Genomic DNA, 23,191 nt, shown 5'->3' on the forward strand with positions numbered 1-23,191 from the left:
AACTGCAGCAGCAACTGCAGCAGCAGCAGCAGCAGCAGCAGCAGCAGCAGCAGCAGCAGCAGCAGCAGCAGCAGCAGCAGCGGCGGATGGGGCCTTGGCAGCAGCAAGAACGCGCTTGGCGCCGCTTGCTTCGCAGCCGCGGCTGCGCCGCCGCGCAGCCGCGGGCGAGGGACCAGGGCCTAGGGTTTAGGGTTTAGGGTTTAGGGTTTAGGGTTTAGGGTTTAGGGTTTACCTGGGGAGCTGCGTGCTGGGGGGCGCTGCAGTCCTGTCCTGCACATTGTTTACGAAGCAATCGGCTATGCTGGTCTTCCCGCTGCTGCTGGAGCCGAGGAGAGTGACCCGCAGCAGCGGGAAGGCCTCGGGGTCCATTAGGGTTTAGGGTTTAGGGTTTAGGGTTTAGGGTTTAGGGTTTGGGGTTTGGGGTTGGGGCGGCGACGGCCGCGAGGTCCACCGCTAGCGAGTTGACGCAGCGGGACGCTCAAGACAACGCTGCAGCAAACCGCGCTGCTGCTGCTGCTGCTGCTGCTGCTGCTGCTGCTGCTGGTTGTCTTTTGTTGCTGCTGCTGCTGTTGCTGCTGCTGCTGCTGTTGCTGCTGTTGCTGCTGCTGTTGCTGCCAACGCGGGCCTGGTCTCAAGACCTCTCCGATGGCAAGTCGCGGCTGCGATGGCTCAGAAGCTGCGGGTTTAGGGTTTAGGGTTTAGGGTTTAGGGTTTAGGGTTTAGGGTTTGAGGTTTGCGAACTGCAGCCAAAATACTTTTCCTTTCATTTGCTTGCCCCCTTCCAGCGGAGCAGCAGCAGCGGCAACAGCGGCAGCGGAGCTGCTGCTGCTGCCGCTGCTGCTGCTGCTGCTGCTGCTGCTGCTGCTGCTGCTGCTGTTTCGACCGCGGTCGTTGCTGCTGCCACCCACTCGGCTTATTATGAAAATACACATTTAATTGTTAAAAATAAAACTTAAAGTCTTAATTTGCGGGACATAGATAGCTGTGAAGCAGCAGAGTGTTGTGTTTTCGCTGCTGCTGCTGCTGCTGCTGCTGCCGCTGCTGCTGCTGCTGCTGCTGCTGCGGTGACTGCGCACACTGAATTTCAGCTTGTCTTCTGCGGTAGCAGCAGCAGCAGCAGACGCAGAGGCCTCAACAGCAGCAGCAGCCGCACAACACTGCAGCAAGCAGCAGCAGAAGCAGCAGGACCAGCGGCACCCGCAGCAGCAGCAGCAGCAACTGCAGCAGCAGCAGCAACAAGCAGCAGCACGGCAGTCCACGCATCCCCCAGAGCCGTAGCTGAGGCAGTTGTTAAGGGGAGGCTGTTAGCAGCAGCTCCTTCAGCAGCAGCAGCAGCAGCGGCAGCAGCAAAGCAGCAGCAGCAGCAACAGCATCGAAGACACGGGCGGCAGCAGCAACAGCAGCAAAGGCAGCAACAAAGGCAATGCCAGCAGCAGCTGCTGCAAGACAAAGAGGCTTGCTTCCGCTGTCGCATTAGATCCAGACGTAACAACAGCAGCAGCAGCAGCAACAGCAGCAGCAGCAGCAGCAGCAGCAGCAGCAGCAGCAGCAGCAAAGGTGCGCAGAGCCGTAGCAGCCCTTCATGCTGAGGGAGTGTCTGCTGCTGGGGCATCCGTTGCTGCTGCCCCAGCAGCAGCAACAACCGCCGCAGCAGCAACCGAAGCAGCAGCAGCAACAGCAGCAGCAGCAGCAGCAGTTCAAGATGCTGCTGCAGCAGCAGCAGCAGCTCGTGCTTGACGACGGCGTGACCCTGATCTTAGGAGATGACGACGAGGGAGGAACCTCCGAGCAGCAGCAGCAGCAGCAGCAGCAGCAGCAGCAGCAGCAGCAGCAGCAGCACTTGTACCTGCATGAGCGCCGCAGCCGCAGCAGCAGGGAGTCCAGCTTGGCCATTTCAAAGGCCCTGAAGCTCGAGAAGAGAGAAAAGGAAGTGAAGCTGCTGCAGCAAAGGTAAGCAGCAGCAGCAGCTGCTGCTGCTGCTGCTGCTGCTGTTGCTGCTGCTACTGTCGCTGGCGCGTTGCTGCTGCTGCTGCTGCTGCCGTTGGGGCGTTGCTGCTGCTGCTGCTGCTGCCGCCAGGGCGTTGCTGCTGCTGCTGCTGCTGCTGCGGCTGGGGCGTTGCTGCTGCTGCTGCTGCAGCGCGTGCTGCCGTTTCGTGGCTTCCGCTGCTGCTGCTGTAGTGGGGCTTCTTGCTGCTGCTGCTGTTTCGGCCTTACGGCAATTGTTGCTGCTGCACTGCCGTTGCTGCTGCTGCTGTTGCTGCTGCTGCGCATTCCGGCGCTGGGTGCTGCAGCTGCTGCTGCCTCTTTATGGGCAGTGAATGGCTGCTTTTCTGCAGCAGCAGTCGCTTCTGCTGCTGCTGCTGCTGCTGCACCTGCTGCTGCCCTGGCAAGTGCTGCAGCCCTTGCTGCTATAGGATAAGAAACACTCGTCACAGCAGCAGCAGCAGCAGCAGCAGCAGCAGCAGCAGCTGTGTGGCTGTCCGCGTGTCTCAGGGGCCCCTTATATGCTGCAAGCATTCGCGTTCCCTGCCGCAGCCCGCCAGCAGCAGCAGCAGCAGCAGCAGCAGCAGCAGCAGCAGCAGCAGCAGCAGCAGCAGGGGCCTCCGGCACGGGCGGCGCAGCAGCCGAGCCCACAGCAGCAGCAGCAGCAGCAGCAGCAGCGCCAGCAGCAGCAGCAGCAGCAGCAGCAGCAGCAGCTTACCGCGAAATTGGCCTCTGCGAGCTGCTGCCGCGGTTTGTTGCTGCACTGCCAAAAGCTGCTTCGGGGGCCCTCAGCGGCAGCAGCATTTCGGGAGCAGCAGCAGCAGCAGCAATTCAAAAGGCCCTTTCTATCAGCCAGGAAGACGCGGTCTACGTAAACCCTAAACCCTAAACCCTAAACCCTAAACCCTGATGCGCACCCAGGCCCTCCAGGCCCGCCCTTTGCCAAACCCCGAGGCTTTAGGGCCTTCTGCGCGCTGCTGCTTCCTGTGCCCCTGCTAGGGTTTAGGGTTTGCTAGGGTTTAGGGTTTGCTAGGGTTTAGGGTTTGCTAGGGTTTAGGGTTTGCTAGGGTTTAGGGTTTGCGGGGTCCTAGGGTTTGCGAGGGTCTAGGGTTCACTGGGCGTGGGTGCAGAGCACGCCCGGCCGTAGGGTTTGCGGGGTCTAGGGTTTAGGGTTTAGGGTTTAGGGTTTAGGGTTTAGGGTTTGCGTGCAGGTGGGGCAGCAGCTGCTGGAGCTGGAAGTGCTGCGGGAAGTGCCGGAGTGTGGGGTGGCTGCGTTCGAGTGTACGTACACCCGAAAGTTCCTGCTGCAGCAGCAGCAGCAAACAGCAGTTTCGAATTTTCTCTTTAAGTGGACAAAACCCGCAGCAGAGCCGCTGCCCCTCGTGGAGTACTTGCTGCGCCAAACCCTCGACCTCCTCGTAAACCCTAAACCCTAAACCCTAAACCCTAAACCCTAAACCCGCGGCGCCGCGCCCGCCGCAGCAGCGCCGCCCCCTCAGGCCCCCTTGCTGCAGCCTTCCGCCCTCCGCCTTCAGCCTTCAGCCTCCAGGGTTAGGGTTTAGGGTTTAGGGTTTAGGGTTTAGGGTTTAGGGTTTAGGGTTTGGGGTTTGGGTTTTGGCAGGGTTCGCACAGCGCGGGGGGCGTGGTGGAGAGCCGGGGTGTCTGTACAGACCCGCGGTGTCTGCAAGTGTTTTTGAATTGCTGCGAATTGCAAACCACCATTTTATTTTCTTTTGAGAAGCAGCAGCAGCACTTGGCTTTTTTCCTGAACCTCTTCAACCTGGCGCACACGCTGGCGCTGCTGCAGGCGAGCAAACCCTAAATTAGGGTTTAGGGTTTAGGGTTTGGGCGGCGGCCGCGCGCTGCGCGCGTCGCGGGTTTGGGCGGGCGTGCGGGGCTGGGGTTTAGGGTTTAGGGTTTAGGGTTTGGGGTTTCCGGGGCGCTGAGGCGCGGGCCCAGGCCCGGCGCGCCTGCCGCCGGGCAGGGCTAGGGTTTAGGGTTTAGGGTTTAGGGTTTAGGGTTTGCGCGCAGGCCGGCGTGCCCGAGGGTTTGCTGCAGCGCCAACGCTTCTTCTGGGGGTCTAGGGTTTGCGTCGGGGGTTTTCGCTGGAGTTTAAATGAACTTTTAAATGGAGTTTTGAGGGCCAACAAAAGGGCCCCCTGGGCCCTCCACAAACCCTTCATTTTCGCGGACCAGCGACGCGGACTCGCGGCCAAAACCGTGGGGTTTAGGGTTTAGGGTTTAGGGTTTAGGGTTTAGGGTTTAGGGTTTAGGGTTTGCGTTCAGGTGGACCCTCGCATTCACTTTGCTGTCAGTTTCGGCTGCGTCAGCTCTCCTCCAATTCGAATTTATCATGCAGAGACGCTAGATGTTAGTTGCTGCTGCTGCTGCTGCTGCTGCTGCTGCAGTATTGCTGCTGCTGCTGCTGCTGCTGCAGTATTGCTGCTGCTGCTGCTGCTGCTGCTGCAGTATTGCTGCTGCTGCTGCTGCCGCCGCGCTTTTGCTGCTGCTGCTGCTGCTGCCATAGTAATGTTGCTGCTGGTCTGCTGATGCTTCTACTATATTGCCGGCGTTTTATCTGTGCTGCTGCATTTTTGCTGCTGCTGCTGCTGCTGCTGCTGCCTTTCTGCTGCTGCTGGCGGGCAACGGGGGCTCTGCCGCTCGCTGCGTGTCTGCTGCTGCTGCTGCAGCAGCTGCTGCAGCAGCTGCTGCAGCTGCTGCTGCAGCTGCTGCTGCTTATCTCCCGTACCTTTCGCGTCATGCAAGCAAGTAGAAAATCCAGTTCACTAATTAACCAATTCATTATTTATTTATATATTTATTTATTTATTTATTATTATTTATTTGCTGCCGCTGCTGCTGCTGCTGCTGCTGCTGCTGCTGCTGCTGCTGCTGCTGCTGCTGCTGCTGCTGCTGCTGCTGATGAACAGGAGGAGCTGGCGCTGGCGACTCGGGCCTTTCTTTCGTCTTCTTCGAATTTTTGCATTTTTGAAAAAACTGTTTTCCTCAGCAGCATCTTCAAGTGGTTCGAAGGAGACTTTGGCAGCAGCAAAAAGGAGGTCTGCTGCTGCTGCTGCTGCTGCTGCTGCTGCTGCTGCTGCTGCTTCTGGTCTTGCTGCTCCTTCTGCTGCTGCTGTTGCTGGTCACCCTGCTGCTGCTGGTGCTGGTCACCCTACTGCTGCTGGTTGTGCTGCTGCTGCTGCTGCTGCTGGTCACGCTGCTGCTGCTGCTGCTGCTCGTCATGCTGCCGCTGCTGGTCATGCTGCTGCTGCTGCTGCTGGTCACGCTGCAGCAACTGCGGGACTCATACTACAGATCGTGCTGCTGCCGCTGCTTCTGCTGCAGTTGGAGGTGCTCCTGCTGCTGATGCTGCTGCTGCTCTTGCTGCTGCTACCGCCGTCTGTGCTGCTGCTGCTGCTGCTGCAGTGCTGCTGGCAGCTCTCTCCTGCTTGCTGCTGCAGGTTCTGACCTTTTTGCTGCCATATCTGGAGGCTTCTCAAAGCGAGCTGCTGCAGCAGCTGCTGGAAGAAGAGGAGCCTGCTGCCCACCCCGCAGCAGCAAGCAGCAGCAGCAGCAGCAGCAGCAGCAGCAGCAGCAGCAGCAGTGGCAGCAGCGTGACAGAAGTGCTTATGGGAGGCTTCAGGCGGCTGTTTGGGGGTGTGAGGGTTTCTTATTTGCCTTATAATTGGCAAATGAGGTTTACGACTCACAAACCCTACGACCCTCACCAGCACATCCTGCAAACCCTAGTTTAGGGTTTAGGGTTTGCAGGACTTGCAGTAGGGACGCAGACGCATTCAAGTTGCTGAAGGTGCTGCTGGTGCTGCTGCAGAAGCAGCGGCACCAGCAGCAGCAATGACTAGCAGCCTTTGCCCACGTGCCTAGGGTTTAGGGTTTAGGGTTTAGGGTTTAGGGTTTAGGGTTTAGGGTTTAGGGTTTCGCAGCGGCGCTCACGCAGCTTTTTTGTGGCTGCAGCTGCGGATTTGCTTTTCTTGTTAGGCGCAAACAAACAAACAAATGGATTAAAAGTTGTTAAATTCATAAATATATTTTAAAGGTAAAAAGTTGTAAATATTCAAATAGATTTATAAATGAAATAAAAGTATGCAAGTGCAGTGAGTCAACGCATGCAGGTGCTCTTCAGTCTTCGGGTGTACGTACACCCCAGCTCTTTTCCCAGTCCGCTCGGTGGATGTCTGGAGGTGCATTTGAAAGTAATTTGAATTTATTTTCGCAAAAGCATTTATTATTTTCATTTTAAAACAAATTTAATTTATGTTTGGAGAGAAATTCGAGGAAAGTGGAACAAGAAATATATTTCTGCAGAGGCATTTGCGCGTTGGCCAACTCGGGAGGCAAACAATAGCCAAACCTCCATAGTACTGGACAGTTTATTCGAAATATTGAACAATTTGTCCGAAATATTAAACAATTTATTCAATTTAATTCAAATAATAAAACAATAATTCATTTTAAACTCAAAACAAACAAATTCGCAAAAACTCCCGCGACCGCTCATTCGCTGCACGCGCTGGGGTGTACAGACACCTCAAGCCTGCACTGCCTCTGTTACTCCTAATTCACTTTTTCATTTTTAAATAATTTAATTCTGCATTTTCTCGCATTATAAACAGTATTTGCTCCATTTAAAACTTTCCGGGGGGCCCCACCCTCAGGGGGCCCCCTGGGGGGCCCCCAGGGGGCCCCCCGGGGGCCCCTGGGGGCCCTTGGGGGCCCCGGGGGGCCCCTGTGGGGCCCTTCATTGCTGGGGCCCCACAGCAAGGGGCCCCTAGGGTTTTCTGCAATTGTTAATATGAAAATAAAATTAATTTTGTAGCTTTTGTTTGATGTTTTATTCCATTAGGGTTTGACTGAATTGCGGGCTCCTCCAAACCCTAAACCCTGCCCCAAAACCTAAACCCTAAACCCTAGCTGCGAAACCCGAAACCCTAAACCCTAAACCCTGAAGTCTAAAGAAGCCTTCGGCAGGTCTTCTCTTCTGCATTCCCCCTCAGGGCTCGAAGCCCCGCTCAGCGGCTTGCCCGCAGGCCCAGGTTTAGGGTTTAGGGTTTAGGGTTTAGGGTTTAGGGTTTAGGGTTTGAGGATGCAGGGAGATCTGGGGCTGGCCTTCTGGAGGGTCGAAGCAGAACTGCTGGGGCCCCACAGGTCCCTCAGGGGCCTCCGGGGGGCCCTAGGGTTTTTAGTGTCTGCAGTGGAGTTGGCTTTATCTGGGGGCCCCCTAAACCCTCAGGAGGTTTCTCTTGTCCGCGAAGGTGCAAACCCTAAACCCTAAACCCTAAACCCTAAACCCTAGCGGGCTCCCACGCTGCCCCCTTCTCCCGCGCCGCCTGTAGATCCCCTTTTCCAGCCCTCAGAAACCAAGTCCCTACGCCCTAAGGTCTAGGGCCTAGGTTTTAGGGTTTAGGGTTTAGGGTTTAGGGTTTAGGGTTTAGGGTTTGCTGCGCCCCAGAACTGGCCCACTTCTGCGACTTGTGTCTTTGGCTTCGCCGCTGCCGCTGGCGCTCCATCTTCACAAGAGGCTTCGCACACAAATATCTCTACACACTTTCCAAGGGGGCCCCCCAGGGGGCCCCCCAGGGGCCCCCCGAGGGGGCCCCCCAGGGGGCCCCCCAGGGGCCCCCCGAGGGGGCCCCCCAGGGGGCCCCCCAGGGGGCCCCTCAGGGGGCCCCCCAGGGGGCCCCCCTGGGGGCCCAAGGGGCTTTTGAGAGTGCAGAGGGGGGCCCCCAAGGGGGCCCCCAAGGGGGCCCCCAAGGGGGCCCCCAAGGGGTCCCCTCGAGTGTGTGTAGGTCTCCAAGGGGGCCCCCAGGAAAAGGGTACTGGGGGGCCCCCCGGGGGGCCCCCTTTTGATATTGAAGGGGCCCTCATGGCAGAAGCAGCAAACTGCTGCTGCGGGGGCCCCCCGCTGCTGATTGCCTTGAGAAGCAGAAGTCTTATGCTGCTGGGCGTGGCTGGGTTGCTGGTGTTCTCCCAGGTAAACCCTAAACCCTAAACCCTAAACCCTAAACCCTAAACCCTAGCTCGAAGCAGCTCCGCCGCTGCGGCGCGGAAGGCTTGCGGCGCTCGCGGCTTCCGTGGAGTTCACTGTGAGGGCTGCGGGCCCAGGGTTCTTCAACGGTTTAGGGTTTAGGGTTTAGGGTTTAGGGTTTAGGATTTAGGGTTTAGGGTTTAGGGTTTGGGTGCAGGCGAACCTGACGGGGCCCCCTTTCGGGCCTTCAAAGGCCTCGGAGCTGCTGGAGCTGAAGCTCGAAGAAGAGGGGAAGCGAAAACACCCAGACTTATACCCTCCTAAACCCTCAGCAGCAGCAGCAGCAGCAGCAGCAGCAGCAGCAGCAGCAGCAGCAGCAGCAGCAGCAGGAGGGGGAGCAGCGGCGGGAGCAGCGGCGGCGGAGGGCTGCTGCTGCTGCTGCTACTACTGCGGCCTTTGCCCGCGGGAGGAGGCCATTGCTGCTGCTGCTGCAGCAGCAGCAGCAGCAACAGCAGCAGCAAAACAAAAACGCTGCTACTGCGAAAGCAACTTGAAGGACTTTTGCTGCTTGGGAGACCCCACAGAAGGCACTTTGCAAACCCTAAAAAGGATTAAAAGTCTCGAGTCCATGCTCACCGTCGACGGCGAGGTACAAACCCTAAACCCTAAACCCTAAACCCTAAACCCTAATCCCTGTGTGCCACTGGGCCCGCGTTCGCAAGACGGCAGGAAGCGTCATCGAACTTCAGAAGATGCGCATTGGACTAAGGGCCCAGGGTTTAGGGTTTAGGGTTTAGGGTTTAGGCTTTACTGCTTGGAGTTCAGGGTTTAGGGTTTAGGGTTTAGGGTTTAGGGTTTAGGGTTTAGGGTTTAGGGTTTGTGTGCAGGCGGTATATGAAGGCGTCCGGGCTTCAGCCTACCTTTGGTTTGCCCGCCTCATATTTGCCTTTCTTAAATCTGCACAGCTCAGGGGGGACCCCCTGGGGGGCCCCCCAGGGGCCCCCCAGGGGGCCCCCCTGGGGGCCCCCTGGGGGGCCCCCCTGGGGGCCCCCCAGGGGGCCCCTGGGGAATCCCCTGGGGAAGCCCCTGCGGCTACCCCAGGTGGGGCCCCCACGTGGGGCCCCCCAGGGGGCCCCCCCGGGGGGCCCCCCGGGGGCCCCCAAGGGGGGCCCCCAGGGGGGCCCCCAGGGGGGCCCCCCGGGGGGCCCCTAGGGGTACTAGGTGGAGGGTTTGAAGGGCCCTTAAGTGCATTTGTGTGGAGCTCTCGCGCGGCCTTTTTGCTGCAGAGGTCTTTAAGGGCTGGGGGTGGGGCCTCGGGGGCCCTTAGGGGGGCCCTGGCCCCTTCTTTGGTGGCAGCAGCACTTTTTGACTTTGCTGCAGTGCTTCAGCAGCTCAAGGTAAACCCTAAACCCTAAACCCTAGCCCCAAACCCTAGCCCTAAACCCTAGCCTAAACCTAGGGCGGCGACGCAGCTGCGTGGGGCGGTGTCGAGGGCGCTGCGCGCCTTGCTGCGCCCGGGTCGAGGGTTTAGGGTTTAGGGTTTAGGGTTTAGGGTTTAGGGTTTAGGGTTTGGTGCGCGCAGCTGCTGCCCGAGAGCTTCAGCTGCTTCTCCCTCGAGGCCAAAACCCTCGAGTCTCTGCTGCAGGCAGCAGATGTGGGGTCTGCTGCAGCAGCAGCAAAAAGGCAGCTGCAGACAGACTTGGGAGATTTGCTGCCGGGCCAGCAAGCCAGGATTTTGCTGCTGCCCCAGGCCCCTGCTGCTGCGCTACTCAGCAAATGACTCGAACGTCATCGACCTCGCCTTCCTCTTGCCAGATCCTTCTTGGAGTGAGGGTTTAGGGTTTAGCTCTTGGCCTTCAGGGTTTAGGGTTTAGCTCTTGGCCTTTAGGGTTTAGGTTTAGGGTTTAGCTCTTGGGCATGAGGGTCTAGGGTTTTCCCCCTTGGCCCTGAGGGTTTAGGGTTAAGGGTTTACGGCTTCATTTTAGGGTTTAAGCGAGTTTAATGAGAGGGCGCACTCAACGAAGGACTGCAGCCTGACGGTTCTGTAGTCTAGGGTTTAGGGTTTAGGGTTTAGGGTTTAGGGTTTGGGGTTTAGGGTTTAGGGTTTGCGCTGCAGTGACAATTCGGGATAAGACTCTGCTGCTGCTGGAGCTGGGGCTCCGTCTGGCGGTTTTGGGTCGGGTGGAGGTTTTCGACGCCGTCAACAGTCAGCGCTAAACCCTAAACCCTAAACCCTAAACCCTAAACCCTAAACCCTAATTCCTGAGCAGTGGCAGTGCAGCAGCTTTTGCGCTCAAGGCTTCACTGCCGTTTGGTCTTTCCACTTCACACTCAAGCCCAGCAAAACCCCCGGAGTCACCACTAGATCTAAGGGTTTAGGGTTTAGGGTTTAGGGTTTAGGGTTTAGGGTTTAGGGTTTAGGGTTTAGGGTTTGGGCGTTGCTGCTAGGCATGGCCTGCGAGACCTACGGGGTGGAGTTCACCCTCACGGGGGCCCCCGGGGTCCGCCGCAAGTACCAGCAGCAGCTGCTGCCGCAGCTGGTTGTGGGGGCCTCCAGAAGGTCCAGGGGGGCCCCCGCAGCAGCAGCAGCAGCAGCAGCAGCAGCAGCAGCAGCAGGGGCCCCGGGGGGCCCCCCCGAAGCAGCAGCAGGCGCCCCCCAGGACCCCACCGAGGGGCCCCCCCTCCCCGCGCCCAGGCTGCTGCCCACTATGGAGGGCCCCTTCTTGGGGCACAGCAAAACCAGCAGCAGCAGCAGCAGCAGCAGCAGCAACAACAACAACAGCAGCAGCAGCAGCAGCAGCAGCAGCAGCAGCAACAGCAGCGTGCAGCAGCAGCCCTCCACGCTTGAGGTTCCCCCCACCACTGAGGCCTTCGTTGGGGCCCCCGGGGCCCCCAAAGGATCCTCGGGGGCCCCCAAGGAGGGTTTAGGGGCCCCCAAGGAGGGTTTAGGGGCCTCCGAGGAGGGTTTAGGGGCCCCCAAGGACAGTTCAGGGGGCCCGGGGGCCCCCAAGGAGGGTTTAGAGGCCCCCAAGGAGGGTTTAGAGGCCCCGGGGGCCCCCAAGGAGGGTTCAGGGGCCCCCAAAGAGGGTTCAGAGGCCCTGGGGGCCCCCGAAGAGGGTTCAGGGGCCCCCAAAGAGGGTTCAGAGGCCCCGGGGGCCCCCGAAGAGGGTTCAGAGGCCCCTGAGGGGCCCCCAAATGAATTGGGGGGCCCCCCACGCCGGCTGTGGCGTTTGGAAGATGTGCGGGAAGACACAGATATTATGGAGAGGCCCAAGCTTTCTGAGGGGTTGGCAAACCCTAAACCCTAAACCCTAAACCCTAAACCCTAGGCTGTAGATTCAATTTTGCTGGGGAGATGCTTCGGTGCTGCAAAACCCTCAGCCCCAGTTTGAAACTCCAAACCCTAAGGGGCCAACCATAGGGCCTCCGGCGCCTTGCTTTTGGACAAGCTGGGCATTTAGGGTTTAGGGTTTAGGGTTTAGGGTTTAGGGTTTAGGGTTTGCGGTTGTGCTGCAGAGCTGACTGGGATGCCTTCGAGCGGCCCCTGGGGGTGGTAGAGCAAGCGCTGCTCCTCGCTAAGTCAAAAGCCCTTATAGAAAGCAGCCCATGTAAGGGTTTAGGGTTTAGGGTTTAGGGCTTAGGGTTTAGGGTTTAGGGTTTAGAGTTTGGAGGGGTAGCCTGCCACAGCGCCGCGATCAGTGTTCTCTGTTGTGGTGGTGAAGGCTTCGAGTCTACCCCAGCAGCTTACGGCTGAGCATCAGGGTTTAGGGTTTAGGGTTTAGGGTTTAGGGTTTAGGGTTTAGGGTTTGTGGAATCCCAGGCAACGACCCTCTGGCCCTGGAGGAGGTTGGCGCTGTGGTGTCTCGCGCGCTAGTGCTGCCTTCCTCGGACCCGCTGTCCCCCAGCAGCAGCAGCAGCAGCAGCAGCAGCAGCAGCAGCAGCAGCAGCAGCAGCAGCAAGGCGTACTTCGCGTCTCGGGTGGCTGCGCTGCAGCAGCAGCAGCCTGCAGAGTTTGCTGCTGAGGCCCAGGGGCTGCTGCTGGCCCCAGACTGGGCCGTCTTTTCTGCTGCTTTGCTGCTGCGCTGCAGCACGGAGTTTCACCGCAGCAAAACTGTGGAGAGGGCTTGCCTGCAGCTGCACGCCCTCAGGGAGCAGCTCGACGGTAAACCCTAAACCCTAAACCCTAAACCCTAAACCCTAGGCCCTGCGCGCCGCGCCAGCTGCGCGGAGCAGCGAGCCCCCGAGCCCTCTACGCCTTTGCTGAAAACACCTGCAGACCCCGCAGCGGGCTCCACGGTCTGGAATACCCTTTAGGGTTTAGGGTTTAGGGTTTAGGGTTTAGGGTTTAGGGTTTAGGGTTTGGGTTTCGCTGGCAGACGCGGACCCCCCGGCGCCCATCCGCCTCTTCAATCTGCTGTTTGCGGTGGACCTCCATAGCTGGTGGGAACTGCAGCGGGAAGTTGGTAAGAACAATACACATTTTAGGGTTTAGGGTTTAGGGTTTAGGGTTTAGGGTTTAGGGTTTAGGGTTTGGGGTTTAGGGTTTGGGGTTTAGGGGGGTTGAGGGCTCGGGGTTTGGGATATAGAGCTGAGGGTTTGTTGAAAGCGGCTGAGACAAGCTTTAGGCGCGACGCGATTAAGGTTTTAGGGTTTAGGGTTCAGGGTTTAGGGTTTAGGGTTTAGGGTTTAGGGTTTAGGGTTTAGGGTCTTCGACGCGGCGTTTTGCTGCAGGTATGCGGATGATGCGAATCGGAGCCACCATCACAGTGAGCCTGAGGGTTTGGGACTTATTGCTGAGGGTTTGGGGTTTAGGGTTAAGGGTTTAGGGTTTAGGGTTTAGGGTTTAGGGTTAAGGATCTAGGGTTTGGGGTTTAGGGTCAAGGGTTTAGGGGGTTCAAAGAAGGTCTAGGGTTTTATTGTTAGAAACGCTTTGCTGCCTTTCTAGGGTTTGGCCTACTTGGCTTTCTCAACAGCCGCAACTGAAAACAGGACTCAGGTTAAAGGGTTTAGGGTTTAGGGTTTAGGGTTTAGGGTTTAGGGTTTAGGGTTTTGGGTTTTGGACTTCAGGCAGCTGAGAAGTTCACGGAGCTGCAGATGTGGGAAGAAGCTGCTGACTGTCTTGTTGCTGCAGACCGCCGGGCAGATGCTCGAGATCTCGTAAACCCTAGACTCCAAACCCTAAACCCTAATTTTAAATCAAACCCTAAACCCTAATTTTCGACATCAACTCCTAAACCCTAAAGCCTAACATCTCAAACTATAGTGGAGCAGCTGTCTCCCTAGACCCTGCGGTCTGCGCCCTTTCTTCGCTTGAAGCAGCCGTGCAGCGTTTAGGGTTTAGGGTTTAGGGTTTAGGGTTTAGGGTTTAGGGTTTGGAGTGCGTGCGGCTTAGCTGGAGAAGCAAATAGCCGTTCGACCCACCCCTCATCTTTTGTGCACTTTGGCGGATTTGGAAGTTCAGCAAAACCCCGAAAGAGCGAAAAGCCTTTACAACCAGGCCTGGTGGGTTTGGCTCTAGGGTTTAGGGTTTAGGGTTTAGGGTTTAGGGTTTAGGGTTTAGGGTTTAGGGTTTAGGGTTTGAACTGCCTTGTCGCCAGCAGTTGCAAGTTCCCCAACCCCGCACACCTTACTGGCTGGGTCTTTCTCGTGTGCAGCTTAGGGTTTAGGGTTTAGGGTTTAGGGTTTAGGGTTTAGGGTTTAGGGTTTGTGGTTTGCGGCGCGGTGCGCAGGGACCTGTCGCGGCGGCGGTACGCGCGGGCGCAGCGGGGCCTCGGGCGGCTGGAGCTGGCCCGCGGGCAGTTTGCTGCTGCTGCTGCTGCACTGCAGCAAGCAGCAGCAGCAAACTGTTTGCATGCAGCAACTTGGTTTTCTCTTGGCTGCTGCTGCATGCAGCAGCAGCAGTTCGACGAGGCCCGTTTGGCCTTCGCCCGCGTCGTGGCCATCGAGCCTCAAGACGGGGAGGCCTGGGCGAACCTCGCGGCAGTTCACTGCAAAGTCCTAAACCCTAAACCCTAAACCCTAAACCCTAAACCCTAAACCCTAGGTCCTGGGGCGCAGTGCGCACGGCCGGGAGGGCCGCGGCGCGGCGCCGGCTCTCGCTGCACTCGCCGGAGGACTCTGCCGCGCTTCTCAGTGCCCGCCCTAGGGTTTAGGGTTTGGGGTTTAGGGTTTAGGGTTTAGGGTTTAGGGTTTGTGGCGCAGCGCGAAGCGTGGCAAGCCGCGCAGCAGTGCATTCTGGAAGCCACAAAACACCGCAGGGAAAACTGGAGGGTTTGGGAAACCCTAATTTCGGTTTCAGTTCGTTTAAGAGATGTGCAAACCATAGCTCGGGGTTTGCGGGCCCTCGTCGAGATCAACGCAGTCCGCCAAACCCTAAACCCTAAACCCTAAACCCTAAACCCTAAACCCTCGCCGCCCCCGCGCCCCGCCTAGAGGCTCCACAACGAGGGCTTGGGGTTTAGCAGCAGCTGCTGCGGGTTCGGAGTTCAAGGGGGTCGGGGCAGTGGGCGTAAACGCCCCCGCATGAAAGGGTTTAGGGTTTAGGGTTTAGGGTTTAGGGTTTAGGGTCTGCTGCAGCCAACCTGTCCCTAACCCCCCGCCGCCCCCGCGCCCCGCCTAGAGGCTCCACAACGAGGGCTTGGGGTTTAGCAGCAGCTGCTGCGGGTTCGGAGTTCTAGGGGGTCGGGGCAGTGGGCGTAAACGCCCCCGCATGAAAGGGTTTAGGGTTTAGGGTTTAGGGTTTAGGGTTTAGGGTCTGCTGCAGCCAACCTGTGCTGCATCCGGCCTGGCCCTAGGCACCTTGTCCAGCCCTGGCCCCTTTCAGTGCCAGCCGCTGCGGCGCGAGACCTAAACCCTAAACCCCAAACCCTAAACCCTAAACCCCAAACCCTAAACCCTAAACCCCAAACCCTAAACCCTAAACCCTCGATTTTCCGCGTGCGCTTTGGCCTGCTGACCCCTCAGAAGTCGCACATAGACCCCTGGATTTATTCCTTCTTGGAGCAGTTGGTTTTGTTCAAGTTGGAGCGGGAGGGTGTCTGTACACCCCAGCAGCAGCAGCAGCAGCAGCAGCAGCAGCAGCAGCAGCAGCAGCAGCAGCAGCAGCAGGGGGTTGCTGCTGGGGTTTTGCGCCAAACCCTCAGCTGCCTCCACTTCTTAACGCAACACATCTCAGACTCCTCCGAACTTTTTAGGGTTTACGGAGTTTTGCTGCTGAAGGCTGGCAAGCCCGCGGAGGCGGTTTACAGCTGGCTCAAGGAGTTCCGCTCCCTCGAGGCAAGGAAACCCTAAACCCTAAACCCTAAACCCTAAACCCTAAACCCTTTGGATGCCCCGCAGAAAGAAAGGCGGGCGCCAGCTTGCGCCAAAGATTGCAGTGCGACCCTCCTGGGGCTTGGCTCTGCCCAACCCAGGGCGTAAGCCTCAGGGTTTAGGGTTTAGGGTTTAGGGTTTAGGGTTTAGGGTTTAGGGTTTGCGTGCAGGCGGAACTGACTCGGGGGGACGCGTCTCTGGAGCGCAAAATCGAACTTAGTGAAAAACAGGCTTCTTGCTTAGAGCGGGCGTTGCCGCTGCTGCAGAGGTTTAGCCCCCAGAGCAAAAGAAGGTGAATTTCTAACAGCCAAACCCTAAACCCTAAACCCTAAACCCTAAACCCTAAACCCTCGACTATAGGGGCCCCACCATGTACGCCGAGAGCGAAAGGCGTGCACTCCAGAGGCCTCGAAAGCCAGGGCTCAGCGCGCACGCCTAGGGTTTGGGGTTTAGGGTTCAAGGTCTAGGGTTTAGGGTTTAGGGTTTAGGGTTTAGGGTTTAGGGTTTGGGGCGTGCTTTGATGGTTTTCAGGAATGATTTGCTGCAGCAGCTAAGGACGACAGTTGAGTCTCATTTAAGCAGAATGGTGCCTGAGGCGGTGGAAGCTCGGAAAAGAGTACTCTAAACCCTAAACCCTAAACCCTAAACCCTAAACGGCAATAGAAGCTCGGAAGAGATTACTCTAAACCCTAAACCCTAAACGGCTTGAACTTTAGGCTTAGAGCGCGAGCGCTCTGTAGGCCGCCCCACGGCCCCGCTGCAGGGGTCAGGGTTTAGGGTATACGGCCAAGGGTTTAGGGTTTAGGGTTTAGGGTTTAGGGTTTAGGGTTTGCTGCTGCAGCTGGAGATTGTGCTGGAGCGCATCAAAGAAACTCAAAAAGAAACCGAAGAGATCTGCAAGAGGGAAAACGGTGAAGAGGCGGAAAGCGACTGAGGGCTGCAGAAGAAAGTGGAAAGAAGAAAAAGGAAATAAATTCATTTAATTTGATTTTATAAATTTGAATTTAAATATAAAACCAAATTAAAAAAGATATTTAAACTGAATTAGATCAAGTTGTTGCATTTGAACCGGCAGTGCCTCACATGGTTCTGCTGAATTGCACAAAACCCGTTTCTAATGTCTTTCTTCCTAAAACTTTTGGCTTTTTGAATTAAAATTAAAAATGGAATTATTAAACAACTTAAAGTGATTTAAAAAGCAAAATAAATGGTGTCATTACAGCGCAATTCCACTTTGAAAAACGGAAGAAGTTCACGTTTCATCTAAAAGCCTGCAGCAATGCAAAGAAGAAAAGCCAGTATAAGGGCTCGTGCGGAGGGAAATGCTGCAGATAAATTGCTTAATTTGTTTTAATTTAATTATTAGGAAGTTCTTATTGAATTATTATTCAAATATTATTCAAATAAATCTATTTTTGACTCCAAAATTCCTGCAAAACACCCGCAGAGCTGCACCGGGCGGGTATGAAATCCGAACAACTCTTGAAATGGAACTCCGTGTTGGAAAGAAAGCTCTTGAAAAAGGCAATTAAATGTTCTTTTAAATTTAATTTTTTAATTCAAATTTAATTTCACAATTCAAATTCAATTTCCAATTCTTAAAGCGAAAGAGAGAAGTAAACTGCTGCACTTGCACAGAGGTCACCTGGAGCGAGTGCGGCCAGCAAGTTGCAACTCGCGCGAATTACGCGTATATGGCAGATAAATAAACAGAAAAAAATAAATAAAAAGATAAATAAAAAGAAATGAATTAAATAAAGAGTTTAAAAGCAAAAGAAATGCTTTTTGAAGTGCTAAATGAGTTCTTTTGATGGTCTGGTTGAGCTCCGGCTGCAGCACACGAACTGGTTCTTGAGGAAAGAAGGGCGAAGCTTCGCGTTTTTTGAGCTTTTTAAGGATTTTTAAATCCGTTAAAACAAATTAAAAGAAATTAAAATAAATTAAAATAAATTAAAAGAAATTAAATTAAAATAATCGACAAATAAAAGCGTTTTGAGGAGTTCAAGCCCCGAAGGTCACCTATCGTGGCTGCGTCGCGCGAGCAGCCGCGCGCGCCGGGTGGGAGCAGCAACTTGCACAAGTGTTGAACTTCTTCATTTTTCCGCTAAAACTCGTCTAAAAAAGGGAAATCTTGGATCAAAAGAGTTCAATTTTGCATTTGATTTGCAAATTCGTCGCAAGTTCCTTCAAAAACGAGAATGAAACTCCAATTTTCCGCAGTTTCCCTCCTTCTTGCACTGGCCGCCGCCGCCGCCAGCGCCCGAATGATCCACCCCTCCCAGCCCCAAACTCAGGACGATCTAAACCCTCGTTATGATTTTATTGGAGAACTTTTTCTTAATTTCATAAAAGAACAACTCCTCGAGGACGGGGAGCTCAGCCTGCCCATCCGCTGAGCTGCAGCAGCAGCAGCAGCAGCAGCAGCAGCAGCAGCAGCAGAGGGAGCGGCAGCAGCAGCAGCAGCAGCAGCAGCAGCAGCAGCAGCGGGAGCGGCAGCAGCAGCAGCGGGGGCGGCAGCAGCAGCAGCAGCAGCGGGAGCGGCAGCAGCAGCAGCAGCAGCAGCAAATAGGCAGCAGGTAAAAGCGCAGCAGCTAAAATCGCAGCGGCTGATTTGTGCTGCAGCAGCGGAACAGAAAGACCAGAAGACTTGCAGATGAAAGAAATTCAAAATATGAATTAAAAGATCTTTTAAAATTAAATAAAAAGATCTTTTTAAATAAATTAAAAGATCTTTTTAATAAATTAAAAAGATCTTTTAAAATAAATTAAAAAGATCTTTTTTAATAAATTAAAAAGATCTTTTAAAATAATTAAAAAGATCTTTTAAAAAGAAACTAAAAAGATCTTTTTGTTCGTTTTGCTGCTGCAGCAAACTGCAGCAGAAGTGCAGCAGGTCACCACTGAACAGGTTTTCTCGCAAACAGCGAAAAAGATTAAAAGGTTTATTTCTTTTTTCAAATTAAAAATAATAAAAAAGAATTTAAAATATCTTTAAAAGAAATCAAAAAAGATATATTTCATTCAATAAATAGTCCGTTTAAAGCTTCTCAAAACGTTTAGTTTGCTGCCAGCAACTTGAAATGAGAAGAATCGCAAAAGTGCTGCTGCTGCTGCTGCTGCTGCTGCTGCTGCTGCTGCTGCTGCTGCTGCTCGTCGTAGCTAGCTGGTGCTGCTTGTCTTAGCTCTTTGCTGCTGCTTGTCTCAGCTAGCTGCTGCTGCTTATCTAAGCTAGCTGCAGCAGCAAAGCCCTTCCGTTTTGGCTAGCTGCTGCAGCTGCAGCAGCAGCAAAGCCCTTCTGTTTTGGCCAGCTGCTGCAGCAGCAGCTGCTGCTGCTTCAGCTGCTGCTGCTGCTGCAGCTAGCTAGCCACGCACCGGACTTGTTTCCAGCTTGCTGCAGGAGAGAAGCTGCTGCATTTGTTGATTTTGAAAAGATTTTAATTTAATTAATTTAATTTAATTTAATTTAATTTAATTTAATTTAATTTAATTTAATTTAATTTAATTTAATTTAATTTTAATTTAATTTATATATAACTTTTGCATTTTACAATTTGCAGAATATAAATCTTGAAAGTAATTAAATTAAAATTATTTTTCGAGACGAGAAATGCCAAACACCAGCAGCTTCTCTTTTTAAAATTTCATTTAAAATTTAGAACAAAATTTAAAATAATTAATTATAAACAAATTAATTCAATCCACAAAATTCAGCTTTGCTTAGGGTTCAGGATTTAGGGTTTAGGGTTTAGGGTTTAGGGTTTAGGTTGGGGTTTGGTGTGCACAGCTTGTGTGTCTTGGGCTGGAGAGGGTAAAATGTTTCGCAATTGATCTCTGAATTTATTTTAAATAAAAGATTTTAAATTTAAATTAAATTAAAATGTTTGAATTAAAACAATTATTTCTTTCGCGCGTTTCGTCTGCGGTGGTGAGAGGAGGCCGGGGTGTCTAGACACCTGAGCGGCGCGGGTCCCGGGGGTGTTACTTTTCGGAATTGAAGAATTTGGAGATTATTTTTGAATTAAATAAATAAAAATCATTTTAAACACTTTTTTTGATTTAAAATTAAATTATTTTCTCGAAAAAAGAGTTCAAAATGGTTCGAACTGCGCCGCGGTCGCCGCAGGCTGTTCAGACACCTCCCTAGACACCAGACCAGCCCCAGCTCCCGCCTCCACCGCGCAAACAAAAAGACTGAAGAGTTTATTTCATTATTTCATTTTTATAATTTTATTTTTGGAAATAAATTCTGAAAAGCTTTTTGGAGTTCAAGTTTGGGAGAGAGAGCCGCGGAACTTGCAGTGTACGTACACTCCAAGACCACCGCCCAGTGTTCCCAGTGCTCGATTTGTGCAAATCGAAGCTGCCAGCAGTTTCTGTGCAACAAAATGCATTAATTTGTGCATTAATTGATTTATTTATTTAAATTTATTAATTAGAATTCATTTAAAGTGGTTAATTCGGGAAACTCGAGGGGAACTCGAGAGTGGGCGGGTCTAAGCTGCTGCTGCGCTGCAGCAGCAGCAGCAGCGGGAACTGGCAGCGAAGCGCCGAAAGATAAAACAGTTTCTCGCGAGAGAAACGAGTTGGAAAAGCAAAAAACAATAAATGAAAACAATAAATGAAAACAATAAATGAAAACAACAAATGAAAACAACAAATGAAAACCACTGGCGTTTCGGCGCCGCTCCTGGGGTGTACGTACACCGGCGCGCGGGCGCGAGTTGGGGTGTACGTACACCCGGCGCGCGGGCGCAAGTTGGGGTGTACGTACACCGCGTTTGCGGCGTTGGGGAGCCGCTGGGATAAAAAAGAGCGGCGGATTCGAAAAAAGAGTTTTTATTTTAATTGGAAAGCTCTAAAGAAGGAAAAGAGCAGAAGCAAAAGGGGAGTTTTCGGAAAAAGAAAGTTTGGCAGTTTCCACTTTTTGACGGAGTGTATCCGCAGCTCGTCCCTGCTGCTGCGCCCACAGCTGCTGGCAAAGCCTCTCCACTTCATTTCTTTTCCAGTTTTTTTTCAAGTTTGGCAAAACTTGGAAAAAACTTTCGAAAAAGATCTTTTCTTTTTCCAAAGAGGCTTCTCGGTGCTCCAAAAACCCCACAAACTCCTCAATTTCTGCACTTCTTTCCCAAAATCCCAACTCCAACAAACTTTTGATGGAATTAAACTTTTCCAAAATCCACTTTTCATTTTCCAAGTACTTTTCTTCGGCCTGCAGCAGCCCCGCGAGTCTCTCCGCAGCTTCCGCAGGCACTACCGCCTCCTCCCCCGCTGCTGCTGCTGCTGCTGCTGCTTCTGCTTCTGCTGCTGCTGCTGCTGCTGCTGCGGGCTGCGGCAGCAGCAGCAGGAACTCGCGAAAAGTCGCAGTTCGGGGCCCCTGCAAAGCCAACCCAAAGCGCGGCGGGGGGCCCCCCAGCAGCGCCACGGGGGGCCCCCCTGCTGCTGCTGCAGCAGCAAGTTGAGCGAGGCTGCGGAGTCTTGCTGCTGCAGCGCAGCAAACGGTTTGCTGCAGCTTCGCCTGCAGCAAAAACTCCGTTTTTTGCGCCTCCGAGGCGCCCTCGCGCGGCAGCAAACCCCAGATGGCCTCCGTTTGCTGCTGCAGCAGCAGCAGCGCCTCCCGCTCTCCAAAGTCTTCTGAAAAAGCTGCTAAAGAAGAAAAGTTCTCCGAAAAAACTTCGCGAACTTCTCGAGAAACTCTTTTCCAAGTCACTTGCAGTTCGTCTGCGCTGGCTGCCAGCGTCTCCGCCCACCGCTGCGCGTCTGCGTCCCCCGCAGCAGCAGCAGCAGCAGCAGCAGCGGCGGCGGCGACGCGCTGCTGCTGCTGCTGCTGCTGCTGCTGCTGCCGCTGCTGCTGCGCGGCCTTGAGGCCCCCCAGGCACAGCAGCAGCGCCACTGCAGCAAACACCGAAGACCGGAAAATGGCCCTGCGCCGGGGGCCCAGCAAAGAGCCCTTGGGGGCCCCCTCGAAGGCCCAGGCCTTCTGCTGCTGCTGCTGCTGCTGCTGCTGCTGCTGCTGCTGCTGCAGCTCCGCGGGGGCCCCCGGAGGCCCCGGGGGCCCCCAAGACGCCGCGTAAGGGCCCTCCAGGGGGCCCCCGTAGCCAGACAAATACTCCGGACTTTCCAAAGAAAAAGAAAAGTGCGAAGAGGCAGTTGGGAGGGGCTGGGGGTTCGCGGGCGCTGGGGTGTACAGACGCCGCGCGGGCGCCCCCCGCGCCGCCGTCGCCATGGGGCCGGAGGCGCTTTGGAGGGCCAGTTGGAGGCAAAAAGGGGAAAATAAAGAAGAAAATGAAAAATAAAATAAAATAAATTAAATTAAATTAAATTAAATTAAATTAATTGCGAAAAAACGCAATTTGCGGCGCAGCAGCCGCTGCTGCGCGCCGCCCGCAGCCCCGGGATGGTCACCCTCTCATGCACAAGTGCCAGCGGCCGCCGAAACTCCTTTCCAACTCCAAATTATAATTCTTTTTGCATTTATTTATTTCTAATTTATATTTATTTGCCATTTAATTCGAAGTTTGGACTTCCGCGCCCCGCCAGCTGTCGAGACAGCCCGGCTGGGCTCGCCGCCGCCAGTCCCGCCGGCGCAGCTCTCTCGGCCTTTCTTTCTGCAGAACTCTTTGCAAAATTCTACCAAATCCACTCCTGTCCAGAAACAAAGAACTCCTTCATAAATATCTTCTCAAAAATACCTTTTTAATGCAGTTTAAACTTCGGAAATCGGCCCTGGAAATCCTTTTCTGCGGAGGCGACGCACAGGGGAGGCGGCAGTCCTGCGCTGGAGCCGAGGTGTCCATACACCTCAGCAACCCAGTGCAACCCGCCGGCTTTTTGCGCCATTTCGCGGAAATTGAGAAAAATAAAATTCAAAATAATTTATTATTTCTATTTTTTGTTTCAATTATTGATTTGCTGCGGACTTTTGGCCCGAATGCAGCGCAAGAAGGTGCAGTGTGTGCAGCGGCGCACACACACACTGCTGCCCAGCTGCACAAATCCTTGCAGGAAATAACACTACACCAAGTGACATTCACTTTTTTATTCATTTAAAATTAAATCAAACATCAAATTAAAAACTAATTTGCATTTTAAATCCTTTTCGCTGCCTTTTACGACGGACAAGCAGTGCGGTTCTACTGTCTGTACACCTCAGAGCTGGCGCTGAGGGGGTGGCGGGGTGCGGAAAGTGGCGGAAGTTCTTCGTTTTTGCTGCAATCTTTGAATTAAATGAAATATTTGCATTAAATTAATCAAATAAAATGCCTTTTTCTTTTAATTGATCAGTTTAAAGATGCTGCTGCGTGCTGCATGCACTGAAAAGGCCGAACGAGCTCACCAGACACCTCACGGTGGCTGCACAGCTGACCCAAGCACAGCTTGGCTGCTTAAAAGGGACTTTAGTTTTAATTTTAACTTTTTTTAAATTATAATTAAAGTTTAAAAGTTATAATTAAATAATAAACCATTCAAGGAGTGGCAGCAGCAGCAAAGAAAAAGGCCCAACCTCCCTGTGGTTTCTTTATTTGAATTTGCTGCCTTTTGTTGCTGGTCTTGTGTCTTCTTCTTCGCAAACTTTGCTGCTGCAGCATCGCCCAATTGCCATTAGAAGAACTTGCTGCAAGCTGCTGCTGCTGCTGCAGCAAAGACACAGCAGCGAATAGAAATTTGCTGCTGCAGCAAAGATATAAAAGCGAATAGAAAGCTGCTGCTGCAGCAAAGACACAGCAGCGAATAAACAGTTGCTGCTGCAGCAAAGACACAACGGCAACTAGAAAGCTGCTGCTGCAGCAAAGACACAGCAGCGAATAGAAATCTGCTGCTGCAGCAAAGACACAAAGACGAATAGAAAGCTGCTGCTGCAGCAAAGACACAGCAGCGAATAGAAATCTGCTGCTGCAGCAAAGACGCAAAGGC

General features: G+C 53.9%; 3 protein-coding genes across 3 annotated transcripts; 2 read left to right on the forward strand and 1 right to left on the reverse strand.

The window, feature by feature from the left end:
• ENH_00056640 (hypothetical protein) lies at positions 1-1,278 on the forward strand (the record flags this gene model as incomplete). Its single annotated transcript, XM_013581691.1, has 2 exons — positions 1-184; positions 1,089-1,278. Coding segments are annotated over 2 exons (374 nt in total), but the record flags the coding sequence as incomplete, so codon positions are not given.
• A 3,254-nt stretch (positions 1,279-4,532) lies between these two features.
• ENH_00056650 (hypothetical protein, conserved) lies at positions 4,533-5,738 on the forward strand (the record flags this gene model as incomplete). Its single annotated transcript, XM_013581692.1, has 2 exons — positions 4,533-5,042; positions 5,445-5,738. 2 exons carry the CDS (start codon positions 4,533-4,535, stop codon positions 5,736-5,738), a joined length of 804 nt encoding a protein of 267 aa, XP_013437146.1.
• A 14,397-nt stretch (positions 5,739-20,135) lies between these two features.
• ENH_00056660 (hypothetical protein, conserved) lies at positions 20,136-21,503 on the reverse strand (the record flags this gene model as incomplete). The annotated part of the gene is made up of 1 exon (XM_013581693.1): positions 20,136-21,503. The coding sequence occupies one exon, from the start codon at positions 21,501-21,503 to the stop codon at positions 20,136-20,138; it is 1,368 nt and encodes a 455-aa protein (XP_013437147.1).
• Between the last annotated feature and the right edge of the window lie 1,688 nt (positions 21,504-23,191).

Source organism: Eimeria necatrix, genomic scaffold, assembly GCF_000499385.1.
Source record: "Eimeria necatrix Houghton genomic scaffold, Enh_scaff471, whole genome shotgun sequence".
NCBI lineage: Eukaryota > Apicomplexa > Conoidasida > Eucoccidiorida > Eimeriidae > Eimeria > Eimeria necatrix.